Source organism: Canis lupus, chromosome 20 (genome assembly GCF_003254725.2).
Source record: "Canis lupus dingo isolate Sandy chromosome 20, ASM325472v2, whole genome shotgun sequence".
Taxonomy (NCBI): Eukaryota; Metazoa; Chordata; class Mammalia; order Carnivora; family Canidae; genus Canis; species Canis lupus.
In genome coordinates, this window is record NC_064262.1 from 3,541,669 (window position 1) to 3,555,767 (window position 14,099).

Sequence of the window (14,099 nt, forward strand, 5' to 3'; positions counted from 1 at the left end):
CCCTACATGCCAAGCATGGAGCTGGGGAACCCACATGGAGCAGCCCTGCTTCAAAATGAAGCCAGTAGGGAGGAAGGCAGAGGTGAGAGTTGACAAGTACAAATGTATTACATACATCGAATCCCTGGATCCAGCCATTCCTGAAGCTAGTTACTCCCCAGACTTTTCTGTTTCATGAACCATTGAAGCCCTCCTTCTGCTTAAGCCTGTTTGACTTGGATTTTTTGTCACCAGCAAATAGAAGGGTCCTCACTGACAGACTGAGGCTAAACTGAGGCTAATCCGAGGTCAAATAGCTAAGAAGGTAGCAGAGTTGAGGCTCACACCGAAGTTTAGGTTTTAAACGCTCTTCAGCAGCCTGACCCTTCCCAGAAGCCTGCCTCATGGCCTTAGTGTCCAAGTCCCAGCTGACAACATGCTCCCCGCATGCTGGCTACAGCCTGGACACCCCACTCTGCCTGGCCAGACTCCTCTTACCTCTTTTCCAGAGGCAGCTGAAATCACACTGATGTGGATTTCTGGGCATTGGTTTGCTCATCCCTCAAACGGGGGCTCATGACCCATCCCTCAAAGACTCAGGAGGAAGGCCCAAGTGACTTCACACTGGCCTGGCCCATAAAGGGCTCTGAGTGGAGGCTGTGGTATGGCCCTCCTACCTGCCCTCACCTGTCTGACTGCCTGCAGATGCTGTGCTCAGACCCCTTCCCCAGCTCGGGGCGGGAGAGGGGGTTGCCGCACACATACCCTGTCGATGCCTGGCCAGGCCTTTGCATCTTAGCAGTAATCTCACATCTGTGTGGGGTTCTGAAGGCCAAGTTGCTCTAGCTCTAATGATGGGGATAGGAGACCTGCACGACCTCTGCTCACTCGGAGCCCAGAGGAGGGGGCTTCTGACAGGATGAGACTGGCAGGCCCCCAGAGAGACAGGAGAGCCCGAGTTTGTTTCCTGGTCTCTGTGTCCCATCCCAACTCAATCCCCAGGGAGAGGCCTCAGGAAAACCCTGATGGCAGGGGAGGGACAGGAGGAGAGGGCCCATTAACCTGAGTTTATCTGGTGCCATGAAACAATCTCTCATGCTCGAGCAGCTGGAGGCTCAGGGAAGGCCTGTGACTTGACTTGACTTACCCGGGCAGGCGCACAGAGCTAGGACCCAAACCAGGACTTGCTGGACTCCGACATCTACACAGTGGCAGCATGCTCGGAGGGTCGGAAGAAGCCCAGTGTGACTGTCAGGTGTAAAAGACTCATCTGAGCAGAGCCAAGCTGAAGAGGGTCACGTTGTAAGTGGAGCTGGTCTGGGAACTTACAGAAGTTTCTGGGGAAGGAGCATCTGTGGAAGCCCCACATCGCTCCTCAAACCCTGGACTGCCCTTCGGCAGACAGCAAAGCTCAGCCCCTGCCTGCCCTGCCTCTGTGTAGAGCCCCAGGGGCCCGCAGCCTGCACACAACTCCAGCCCTCCCTGCCCATCGCCTGCTCCCCAATTTAACTTCGGATCCGCTGGCTTCTTAATTTTGTTAGCTTTGCTCATCCCAAGCATTGGTATCTATGAAATCATGAATCTGGTATGCTGGCTGGCTTTGTTTCCTAATAGGGGATAAGTATCTATGAAAACAAAACACACCCAACCAGGTATGCCTCCCCTGCTGTCTACCCCCTCCTGTTGCTCCAGCTCTGGTTTATCACTTCTGTAGCCCCAGAGACAAGGTGGGGCTTGGTACACAGCAGGGACTCGGTAAGTTTGTCCAAGGATTGAATTCATGAATGATGAGCCTGAAACTCTGCAAGGAGTCACAGATCACTTCAGGGCTCCCGACTCCACCTGGCTGGTCACAGGGAAGCACCCGCGGCCTGATGAGAGAAGGAGCTTGTCTGGATCCCAGGTGAGCCCGCAGAAGCGCCTGCCTCAGAGCCCAGCTGTCCTGGCTCCTGGTCACGCTCTTTCCGCCCTACCCCCAGGACAGGTGCTGGCACCCATCTGGCCAGGCTCCCCAGTTTGTACCCTGGAGTCCGACAAAGGGCAGGTCGCTGCAGGAGACCACGAAGATGGAGGCCAGAGCCCCGTGCTCTGAGCTGTCTGACCATCCGGGGTCCTCCCAGGGCCCCCTGGATTACTGGGGTGCTCACTGGGCCTCCACCGATGTGTCGGAGGAAGGCTTTGTCAACCTGAGAACAGAGGGCCAACCTAGGAGCTCTCAGTCCTGCAGCCAAGCCTGGCCTGACCCCAACCCCAGCTCCTGCAGGCCAGTGGGGCAGACAGCCCCCTCCTCAGCACTGGAGTCCAACCCGCCACAGACGGGAAAAATGAGACCTAGTAATGGGACAGTCATGGGATCATCCTTCCCTGTCCCCCTCCCCACCGCCACCACCTCACACAGAGACCATGATGCACTGAGGGGCTCGGCGTCCCTCTGGGTTCAAGCCCCAGTTCCCAACTTACACCCACTGTGGGACATCGCACAGATATCCCAACATCTCTATGCTTGACTTTCTACATAACCAAGGGTGATAGCCATTCTCCTTTCCAGGGCCGTAGTGAGGTTAGATGGGGAAGCAGAACGCAGTAGGGGAATCTCCCCAACAGGCAGGTGGCCCCAGGCCCCCCATCTTACTAAAGGGGATTTCCCAAGGGACAGTACCCAAGAGGCTCACTGAATCCCCCTCATTCTGTGTGTCCAGAGCTGCTCATCCACCTGAGGGCTGTCTCTGAAGTCCCTCCCAGCCCTGGGGATCTGCAGATCCTCAAGATTCTACTCTGGATCACTTCAGAAAGAAGCTTCTGCTCCTTCTGCCCCAGGCCTCCTCGTGCACACAATTTATGCTCTGTGGGGTGAGGCGGTAGCAGCAGGGAAAAGAAAGAAACTGCACCAACTACACTGCAGGGGTCCTTGGCAAATGTGCAACCTCCGTGGGCCTCAATTTACTTGGCTGGAAAATGGATGTTGTTCATTCTCAGGGTGGTTGTGAGGGCCCCAGGCCTAGGACCAACCAGCCTGGGTGTTCAAGGGGTCCTGGACTTTCCACCCCCACTAGGGCCTGGGGCTGGTCTAAATGCCCAGGGGAGTGAAAGAACTTCCCTCCTACAGCTGAAGCTGCCCTACTAGGCAGCTGCGGGGGTGGGGAACACCTGAGGTCCTTTGGGCCCGGGGAGGGTCTCTGTGTCATCCAGCCAATGAGGAGAAGTCTGTTTCGAGAAACTTCAAATGCCCTGGTGAGAGCCCCAAGACCCTGCCACAGCAGGCTGCCCGGACAATCAGCAAGGCCCTCCCAGGCTTCTCAGGTGGCCGAGACTCTCCCCCTCCCCCAGCCTAGGTGGTTGGTACTCACAGTGTCAGAGGGGAGAGGGCGGAGGTCCTTCTGGAGCCCCAGGGCCCTGCCTGCCTGTCTCCAAGGCCCCTGGGGACAAGCTCTGGGCCCTCCCCGCTGCAGGGCCTGACGTCTGACTTCCTCCCTGCTCAGCCAGCATCAAGGAAACCACGCCCTGGGGAGAGGGTGTGGGCACCCTGGGGCCCCCGCCCACCTCTGAATAAGCCCCAGAGGCGCACTGCCCAGGGAAGCGCCTTCAAGGTCTGGCCAGTCCCAGTGGCCTCAGCAGGCAGGCCCCAGAAGCTCTGGTCAATAAATAATACAGCTCCCTCCCTGGCCAGTCTCGTGTGGCCGATCGCGTTTCAGGGTCATTGGAGTTTCTGGTGAGGCTGCCGTCAGCATGCCTGCCCCGCCTGGGGCTCTGGCCACCAGGCGCGAAAGGTCTCACCAAGGCCCAGCCTGAACAGGTGGGACAAAGGCACGTGACAGGTGGCCCCGGAGAGACGGAGAGACGCTGCCCTACTTACTCTGCAAGCAGCTCCTGCCCTGCCCATTGGAGACTGGGGTGGCAGGGGCGGGACCTCCAACCTCAGCGCCCTATGGCCTCCATGCACTCAGCTCCCCACTCCCACAAGGCTGCTGCCCTCCCCACCACCCTGCCTCCCCAGAACCCTGTCACCACCACCTCTCTGCCTGGCCCACCCTCATTCCCGGAGGCCCCGTCTGGGCCCCTCCTCCAGGAAGCCTCCTCATCCCCATCTGGGAGTGATCTGTTCCCTTCTGAATTCCCACTGCCATCATCTGCCAGCCTGCCTCCTTTGGGTATCAATCATTGTGTCTCTCCTAGACAGTGGCCACTACCTCCTGATTGGTGTCACGTTCCCCCCCCCCCCGCCCACACACCCCTCCCTCTCCGCAGTCTCATTTCCTTACAGCAGCTCCAGTGATTGTTTTAAAACAGAAAGCACATCATGTCATTATCCTGCTTGAAACCCTGCCCCGCCTCTCCCCATCTGAGTAAACTCAACTCCCCACAAGGACCCAACACTGCCAGACTTTGGGAACTGCACAGTCCTTCCCTCCTGGACCCCTGCTGGGCCTGCTCCATGCTCCCCAAACACACCAGGTGTGGTCCCATTTCAGGTCTTTGCACCTGCTGTTCCCTCTGCCTGGAATGCTCTCCCTCAAGGCTTCATAAGCTCCTTCCTTCCCGCCACTCTCAACTCAATGCCACTCCTTCAGACAGGCCTTTCTTGCTGCTTTCTTTTCCTTAAAACAGTTTTATTGAGATATAATTCATATTCTATAAAATCCACCTATTCAGCGTGTACAACACTTTCCATCTATTCAGAGTTGTGCACACATCACAATCTAAGATTTTCATCATTTTCATCATCCGCCAAAAGAAACTCCGTTTGCATTAAGCAGCCCTTCCAGTGCCCCCCTCACCCAGCCACTAGCAAACACTACTCTACCTCCTGTCCATGCGGGCTTGTCTACTGTGGATGTCCACAAGCTCAGTGGTCTTTTGTGACCCGCTTCTCTCATTCAGCATGTTTCCAAAGTGGCTCCGTGTCGTCACAAATACCAGTACCTCACTCTTTTTCGTGGTTGTGTAGCATTCCATCGTGTGAACAGACCCCATTTGGTCTGTGTGGCTGGCAGCCAGTGGGCAGCCAGGAGAGACCTTTCCTGAACCCCCAGGTCACGTGCCCTCTCCAACCCAGTCCCTCTAGCCATCTTCCCAGTTTTATCTTCTTGCCTGTAATCTCTGTCTGAAGACACTCCCACCTATATGCTTTGTTTACTGCTTCTCTGCTCCCACCCCTCATCATCGGCTCCATGAGGCCTGGCCCTTGCCTTTACTCCTTGCCATACCTCCAGGGTCTGGCACAGGCCTGATGCAGAGCAGAAGCCCGGCAAATATTTATTGGCTGGCTAAATGAAGACTTTTCCAGTGAGATGCTCATGCAATCTCTCTGCCGGGCTCGGAGGACACCTGCTGCCCTCACCTGGAAGGGTGACCAGCAGTGACCCGGTCTGGGGACTGCTAACTTGAGGCTCCAAGGCTCCTTCTCTGTCTGGTGGGATGGTGGCCCTCACAGGGTGGACATTAGTGGGCTAGATGTGAGGCTGGACACTGAGCACCAGGCAGAGTGCCAGGACCAGTCCCCACACAAAGACTGGATGGGGGGCGGGGATGGGCAATAGAGCAGCATGGGGAGGGGCACGAGGAACAAAGAGGAGAGGCAGAGGAAGGCAGGCCTGCAGGGCTGAGGCAATAAGTCCCACGTATGGAAGGGTAAAGCAGCTGCCCAAAGAATATGTGCATGCTTTGGGCAGTGTCCACGCAGGAGAGGTGGTCGCTCAGTGCCTACAAGCGCCCATCCCATCTCATACTCAGCTCCAGATCCTGTCCAGAGAGGGAAAGGAAATGGGGAAGGGATGAAAGACCCCGTCCTCAGCCTCAGAGAATTCTGGTCACTATAGGCTCTCCCAGGACAGGGAAGCAGATGGGCTGGGCGCCCAGAGAGCAGGGCCGGGCCCCCCAGTGTGTGTTTGTGTGTGTGTGTGTGTGGGGGGGGGCATCATAGGAAGAGGGTTGTCAGCTCCAAGTGGGAAAGAATTTCCTTGCATCAAAGCAAGGAAATTTCCTTGCATCAAAGCAGCAGAATTTCCTTGCTGCCCCCCAGGCTGGGAGGCAGCAAGCTCTCTGTCCCGGGAGGTGTGTGCACTGGGCCTCCCACAGAGGGGCATCAGATGGCTAATTGTCCAGGAAGCTCCCCGGAAGCTCCGAGAGCCTGGCTGCCAGCTGCTCTCTGGCCCTCCTCCCCAGATGCACCCCAGCAGGGGAGGGGCGGGGGAGGCTTTGCTCAGCAGAGCCCCCTGCCCCACCCCAACCAGCACCCCAAGTGGGCTGCCTCTGCCCACCAGGCAGCTCAAATGCCCCACTGGCCCTCAAGGCACAGAAAGGTCTTTCGTTCCCAAAATAACACCAGGTGCAAAAGTGATTTTCCAGCCTGGCCCCAGAGACTGAGGATTATCACCAATACCACAGACGAAGGCCTGGGGCAGATCAGAGCTGGGAGACACGGCCACTCTGCAGCACCTAGCCTGCCCAGGCAGGCCCATGGCCTCGACTCACTGGACCTCTCAACAGCCCTGGGGTCACTTACGCAAGCAGAGGGCCTGCACCAGGGTTCGAACTCAAGCAGGCCTGACTGCCAAGCCAGCGGCCTCCGGACTCCAACACTCTGACGGGGACACTCAGAGGGAAGGGGGGGACAGGCGTCCCAGGGAGCTGCTCCACTGGGTGCTGGCCAGCAGAACCCGGCTGTGGTGTTCCCAAGAACCACCTCGCTGGCACAGCTCTCCTCACGTTACACGTTACCCAAGGAAACAGCCCCAGTGGGGGGGTTGGCAACTCGCCCCAAAACGCACATCCTATGGCCTACCGTGTCACGTCCTCTCTCGGCGACTCGGGCCAAGGGCCCAGAGACCCTGCCCTCAGCCTCTGGGGGGCAGTCACCGAGCCCCGGGGCAAAGGGCCAGGGCGGGCCTGCTGGCAGCCTGCTCCCCACACACACCTCTCGCTTTTCCAGATGGAAGCTGGTCTGGGCCAGGGGCGACAGACTCCGGCGGAGGGGAATCTGAAGACGCAAGTGGAAAACTATGTGCTGTCCGATCGCAAGCCTCCAATTTGTCACTGTGGCTGCCGCCAGCCCCGCCTTGGGCCGCAGACCTGCTGACTCAGGTCTTCCCTGGCTGCAAAGGGGGCTGGGATCCCGCCGAGGGCTTGCTCTGCCCAACTGTCTGTCTGTCTGTCCGTCTGGCTTGGGGAGTGACCTTGGGCCTCCGGGCGGCCTTCCCACAAATGGGGTGGGGGTCCAGAGAGCAGAGCAAGTCTTCTGGGACCTCCCCCAAGGGCCATCCTCCCTAGCGAAGCACGGCGGAGCCCTGTAACTTACAGGTGCTAAGTAGGGGTTTGGGGCCAACGCGCTGCCAATTACGGCGTCCACACCCCCCGGAGCTGTCTTCCAGGGTGAGGCGGCCGTCCCGCCCGCGTTCCTATCAGCCCCGAGGCGCAGGCCTGCCCATCGCCACTGTCGGGCCTACCAGGCCAAAGAACACTCTCTGAGCACTGCCGCGAGCCACGCAAGGCTCTACCCCACAGCCCTGCCTCTGATAACTATCCGCTGTGCTGTCACCCCCGCTCCGTCGATGAGGGAACTCTGGCGGGGAGTGCGTGGTCTACCGGGCTCTGAGGCTGTGCTACTCCTCCCTGGAACCTGGTGAGCCTCTGGCAGAGCTGGGCAGGGCCTCCCAGGGCTGGGCCCCCTGCGTCCTGTAAACAACCCTTGAGGTTTCCATAATGCCAACCCCCGGAAACCACAGGAGAGCATGAGACACAGGGAAATCCAGCTGAGGGTGGAGGGAAAGGCACACGGCACCCTCGCCATAGCCGGGGGACTCACCTCCTGCCTTGGCCTGCCTGGCTGAGGTGCTGACCCAAGGAGGTATATTCCGAGGTCTAAGGAGGGGCAGGTGGCCACTGACTCACTCCTGGGGTGAGCTTTCCCCTCTCTATTCCCACAGCCGCCACATCCGCATGCAAGAGAATGCCTCAGCCCTCACTGTCTGCCCCGTTTTCCTAAAGCCAGATGCAAAGCATCTCCCTGCCATGCCTTCCACCTTCACCCACCCACCCATCTATCCAGGCCAGAGGCCCAGAGTCTCAGACACTCTTACCCAGCACCAAAGATGACTGTGGCCACTGTACTGAAAGTCATCTATCACAGGGAGTGTGGGTAGAGGGGCTAGGTTTCCCCTTTCTCTTTGGTTGCCAGGAAGCTCAGCAATTTTCACCTCAACAAAAGGACCTCAGGATCCTGCTTATCTCTGATCCGTTCTATGTTTTTTTTTTTTTTTTCCCTAGGTCATGGCATTCTCTTCTATATTGTGCTGATCCTGATCCTGATCCTGATGTTTTATTTGATTTATCATAGGTGTTTCCTATAAGTGGTCACAAATATTTTGGAAAGGAAAGAAGGAAGAAAGGAAGGGAAACTTTAGTTTATAAGCCATGGGGGTGAGAAGAAAGAGGGAAATCTTCCAGTCCCTTACCCTTTGTAAAACCTCCCCTTGAAGTCACAGATCCGCCCTTGGGTGGTATCGAAATAGACATCTTCCAAGCCCTTCCAAGCAGCTGCCTCTAAGCCCCTCCCATATAAGATCCTGGCCCTACCTAATACCCCTTAACAGGCGAGACCCAGCCTTGCCTGAGATCACATGGGATCCAGCTTTCTGCTCCCTGCCCTGAACCCCCTTAGCAGGTGCAGGGGCTGGCGCCAAGCCGGGGACGCACCCCCTCCTCGGGGGGCAAAGAGCTCTGCTCTGCCTCCATCTGCGCTGCCATGCACAGTGGCTCTGTTCCAGGCAGGCACACCTCCCTGTCCATCTGGCTCAGGGGAAGTGCAAGAATGAGAGCCGGGGTGATCACACCTGAGGCCTAGCCAGCGCTGGCGGCGGGCCAGGCCTTGTCTTTCCTTTGTGCATCACCTCATTTAAGCCTCATGCTACTCCTTTAAGGGTCTGCAAGTGGGAAGCTCTGCCCACAGAGATGAAGCCACTTCGTGCCACTGATAACGCCTTGGTCAGTTTTAAACTTGGGCATCCCGGTGCCTGAGCCCGGGCTGAGTTCTCAGCCCCCTCGGCAACTGGCCCTGACAGTCCCACATCGCCCTACGATGCACTCAGGAAGGAATGAGGGTGAGCGCCATTTCACTGATGGGGAACAGGCTCAGAGAGGCTAGGGGACATGGCCAAGGTCACCCGACTGTGCCAGTGCCAGTGCGTTACATAACAAGCGCCCATTCCCGTGTGCCCTGGGGACGCCACCAGCCACACTATACCTGCCCTGGTGTCCTCCAGTGGGCACTCCGCGTCCCAGCCAGATGCCCGCACACTCCCTGACTCCTGTTCCTCGCTCCTCCCTCCCTCCCCACTAGAGACAGGAGCCTCTCCAGGTCGCAGCACCAGGCATGACCATTCCTGCCCTCGGTCCCTGCTGTCCCCAGGCTGGAGCTGCCCCGGGGCTCACAGAGGCCAGCCTGCCGCCCAGCCTCCCCTCCTATCATACGAGGCTGGCCAGAGCCTCCTCCACACACGTCCCCTGGTACCTGAGGGTCCTCACGGAGATGCAGTATTTCCACATTAGGCTCCACACGGCGCTGCCACCACCCTTCATGCCTGGCTAGCTGGGAGAGCCAGTGGCTGAGGGACCCCCGGCCACGGCCCTCTGACTCTGGTCTCCTCCCGGCCAGGGGCTGGCTGGCTCTGCTGGCTCTCAGGTCACTTCCTTCTTCATGGTGGGAAGAAAGAAGAGGCCTAAAAGCCAGGGGAGAGGGGAGGCGCCGGCTCCCACAGGCCACTGTAAGTCCCAGCCACCGGCCTTGCCGTCCCTAGGCTGGCCTCTGTGCGCTGGCCCCGCCGGCTGCTCCAGACCCTCCGGGCCGAGTGGCCCTCTCGCACCAGACCCCGTGGCTTCGGCACAACCTTGCGTCTGCCTCCTGCCAGGAGACAGCAGTGGCTGTGGGCCAGGGGAGCAGTGAGTCACTCGGGGCGGGACGGGTGAGGGGCGTCTGCCCGGTGAGGGAAAGCGCTGGTCCTGTGTCCAGGGGCTGGCCTGGGACTGGGACGGGAGAGGCTGAGCCCTGAGCCCGAGAGGGAGGGAGGTGGGCGGGGAGGCGAGGGCGGGCCCACATCCTCCCCATCTCCCCAGAGGCCTAAACCCAACACCCGCCCCGCGGCCCGGCCCACCCCAAGCGGGGGCCAGGAGCTGGCCAGGACAGGGAAGGGGCCACGCTGCCTGCCTGGCTTCTGGGGGAGCCTGGGGTGTGCAGGAGACAAAAGAAAGACAAAGTCAGGGCTGCTTCCTGGGAGCGTGGCTGGCCCACGAGGGTCTCCATCTGGGGGGAGACAAGTTCCCAGGCCTGGCTGGGTCACTTCCTTGCCGGGTGACAGATGATGCTGTGTGTGGCTGGCCCCTTTGACCTTAAATCTCCCTTGACCACCTGGGGCTCATGGAGCCCTGGGCACTGGGCTAAGCTCTCCATGGGGCCAGAACCCAGTTCTCCCAACAGCTTTATGAGGCGGATTTGATCATCAGCTCCCTTTTACATGCGAGGCCACTGAGGCACAGATGGGGGAAGTCGCTCACCCCGGGTTGCTGCCCTAGGAAGTGGGGGAGGCGGGCTTCTGTGCTGTGGCAGTCTGGCTTTGGGAGCAGCTCTTCCGGGTAGAGGGGTGGGCTGGGGGTGGGCTGGAGGGCTTAGGCCCCTCTGAGTGGCCCTGGGGGCTGGGCCTGAGCTGGGTCTGAGGCATTTCCAGACGGGGTCCCAGCTGGAGCCCCTCCCCTGCTCCCCCACCCCCTCCCGCCAGCTGCTCCTGGGCCAGGCCCAGGGCAGGCAGCCGGGGCTTCCCAGGCAGAGCCCCCAGGGACAATGACTCACAGCTCAAGGTCAGTGTTCACAGAACCTACTTCTACCCACCCACAGCCCCCCGGAAGCTCCCCGGGGTCAGGTAGGTCCAGATCCCCGCACCATGAAGGGTGTATAAAGATATAGCGACGTGTAGCTGCCGGTGTCACCACCTCCAGTGGCCACCGGGGCCCCCTGTTTCACCTATAAGGAAACTGAGGCTCAGAGGGCATCATCTGCCCACAGAGAGTCAGGGAGGGTAGTGCTGGGCCTGAGTTGGGTCTCCGGGTTGAAGCCTTGCTCTGTCCCCAGGCCCCCTGCCCTGGGCTGGGCAGGACAGCTAGGATTCCAGCCTGATTCCCACAGTGAAGATCAGCAGTCGCATGCTTGTCTGTCCCCCGAGCCAGGAAAGAACTTTTTATCTGAAAGCAAGATAGGTTTCTACAAAGGCCGGGGCCTCCTGGGGGGCGCGGGAGCCCCAGTTCTCTCTCCTCATCAGAAGCCACCATAGCGGCCCTCTCCCTGTCACAGGAGCCCCTCCACAGCACCTGGGGGAGTGGCTGCCCAGCCTCAGTGTGGACACCCCCAGTGAAGGGAAGCTCATTATCTCCCAAGGCTGCCATTCCATCCCGAGCCTCCCCTGACCTAAGGAGACTCTCCCTGGGGCAGAGCCTCCCTTCCTTGCACCGCACAGAGTAAGACCTCTCCTCTCCATTCAAGAGTTCATCTGTCCTACTGGTGGAAGTTTTCTCAACATGTTTTGTGGGTAGAGGCAACCCGTTTATGGATCTCCACCACCACCAATCTACTTACACCATGCCCCGACTCACTCATGCCTTCACACGGATGCCCATCTCCCATCCAATCATCCATCCATCTCTCTGCTACTCTTCCTTCCATCCATCCCCTCACTCACTCTGCTCTGGCCTGGGCTGGCCCCTTGTTCCCATAGGGTACAGAGCTATAATAAGTGATAGCAGAGACCTCTTTCTCTTCTTGAAACATTTTCTAGAACCCTGTCCCAGCCTTTGTATCAGTCCGTTGCCTCTCACCTGGTCCCTCAGGGTTCCATCCATGGTCTATCACATCCCGGGAAAATCTGAACCTTCTGTCTTTCTGCCCCATGCCCCCATGCTGCCTGCTGGGCTCTGGTTTCCCATGACTCCTCTGCCCTATGACTGCAGGCTCTGGGGCAGGCCCCTGGGCCTGGGCTCAGCACCAGGGCCCCTCAGCAGGGAGGAATACCTGTCACCTGCACCTTCCATGCCTGCTCTGTGAGAGGTAACTGTCATGGCAGGTGCCTAGTAGACAGGGGACAGTGGCCCTTCTGGCTCTGGAGGTCATCTCAGAGATGGGTGTCATTTTCAGGACAGGAGGCCAAGACCCTTGTACGGGCCCCTTCCAAGTCCCTGTCCTGGAAGACACCCCTGCCTGCCACCAACATCTCTGGAGGGTCCAGACCTCTCTTTGTTCTTTCCCTTGGCTGCATCCACCTGTGTGCCCTGCCCTTCCATCGGCACTGCGCTAGGGCTTCCCCCCTTGCCTCATGGATGGGGACACCAAGGCATGAGAAGGGATGGGTGCGGCTTTCCTCAGCTACCAGGGCATAACCTGCTTCTCAGAAGACTGCCTCCTTGGCTAGATGGGTGGGGGTCAGGGGTGGGGCATGACGAGGGGGTTAGAAAAGCTTCTTTGAGGTTTCCTGAATGCTGACTTACCTCACGGGCAGCCTCATCACCAATGAAGTCTTGCCCCTGAGAATGGGGGCCGACTCCTCCTTCACCTCTGACTCCCTGGTCCCTGACACTAGTCATCCCATCTCTCTGGGCCTCAGTCTGTTTCTTTGCAAAATGGGACTAATCATCCCCACTCTCCTGGCCATGGCGAGGAAAAAGTGGTACCGAGTCCTCAGAACCGTGTGAACCCCGGTGCAGGACTCAGCCTCTCGGGGTCATCTTCCGCAGGACAGCAGAGCTTGCAGCTGCTGTCACTGCAAAAGCCCCTGGCACTGCTGGGCATGTGTTAGGTGCCCAGTGAGGTCGTCCCTCCGCCTTCCCCTGTAGGACACGGACAGGGAGCACAGCAGGAAGAGAGAGAAGTGAGGCAGGTCTGCATGGAACCAATCACACTCTCAGCTCTTCTTTCTTCCCAGCCGAGCGGGGCTCTGCAGAGAGCTGGCCGGCCCTCCACCCTCAGTGCAGTGACTCACACGGCCCACTGGGGATGAAGTCACTGCCGCCCAGGCAAAGAAAAGGATACATTTGTTCCCTGGGAGATGCCGATGCCATGGTGAACTCGGGCCGTGAGGGCAGGACACAGCTCAGGGTCTGTGCTCACTGGAGGACGCAACCACACCAGGGGCAGTGGGATGGGGACTGGGGCCGGCGGGGGGGGGGGGGGGGGAGCCCTCCTCTGCAGGCCAAGGGAAGGTCTATGTGGCTCGATCTGGCCTCCACATCTAGCTAGGGTTGTCAGTTCTACTTGCCTGGTGAGGAGCGAGTCTGTGGTCTCAGGGCTCTGAAACCCCCAACTTCTGCCTCTGACTTCTGCCTGTCTTGTCCACAAAATGATCACACTCCACTCCACTCCCTGGCAGTGGGCTTGAGGCAACAGTGGGCTTTACGAGGCCAGAGGGTGGCCCCCTCCCCACTCTCTGGATCTCTGTGGGGCCCGCCCTGTGCTCCCCTTGCCTCGGGCCCGTCTCCCACTGTCTGTCATAAGCCTCGTTTTAAACCCAACATCCTCCCTGCGGCCGGCCATTGCCTACTCCCAGCCAAACCACAGGCAGGCAGGCAAGACCCTTTGCCATCGGCCACCCACATGGAGCTTCCTGATACCCACACACGGCCCCGGCTCCAGTAGCACCCCAGCCCTCCTAGCTCCAAGCCTACCCACTCTGGACAGGATTTCTGCATACTTGGGCCTGTTACTCTCCAAGTGCCCTGCAGATGCACTGTCTACCCTGCTCTGGCCCCACGGATTGAATCATCAGGCTCCCCTGCCCTCCGTTCCCTGTTGTCTGTGGTCCATGGGAGATCCTGGCAGGAGAGCAGGGGGCAGAGCAGCGAGGGAGCGGTCAGGGTATTCACTGCCCCTCGGCAGCCACTTTGTCTCACTGGTGGCCCCCTGTGCCCGGTGCTCTCTCTTTATCAGTCCGGTCCATGTAACTGCCTCCTCTCCCCACCCACAGGCCCTGGGATCTAAGGCCTCCCCACTGCTGGCAGCTGTGGTGCTACACCTTCCCCTGCATTCTCTCTGAACCCCACCGCCTCCTCTGCACACGGCCCCTCGATGGCCAGCATTGGATACAAACACT

The 14,099-nt window shown here is 59.2% G+C and overlaps 1 protein-coding gene across 10 annotated transcripts in view; it reads right to left on the reverse strand.

Annotated features, from left to right (window-relative positions):
• The window catches only part of IQSEC1 (IQ motif and Sec7 domain ArfGEF 1), a 377,913-nt gene that overhangs the window by 110,040 nt on the left and 253,774 nt on the right, over positions 1 to 14,099 (reverse strand). The window contains exon 1 of one of the 10 annotated variants that reach the window (XM_025448622.3): positions 9,485 to 9,985. The exons of 8 other annotated variants lie outside the window; for them this stretch is intronic. In XM_025448622.3, coding sequence (XP_025304407.1) covers positions 9,485 to 9,552 — 68 coding nt within the window. In that variant the 5' untranslated portion in view covers positions 9,553 to 9,985. Of the gene's footprint in view, positions 1 to 3,326; positions 3,455 to 9,484; positions 9,986 to 14,099 lie in introns of those variants that run through there. One more of the 10 variants, XM_025448661.3, reaches the window with a different exon arrangement.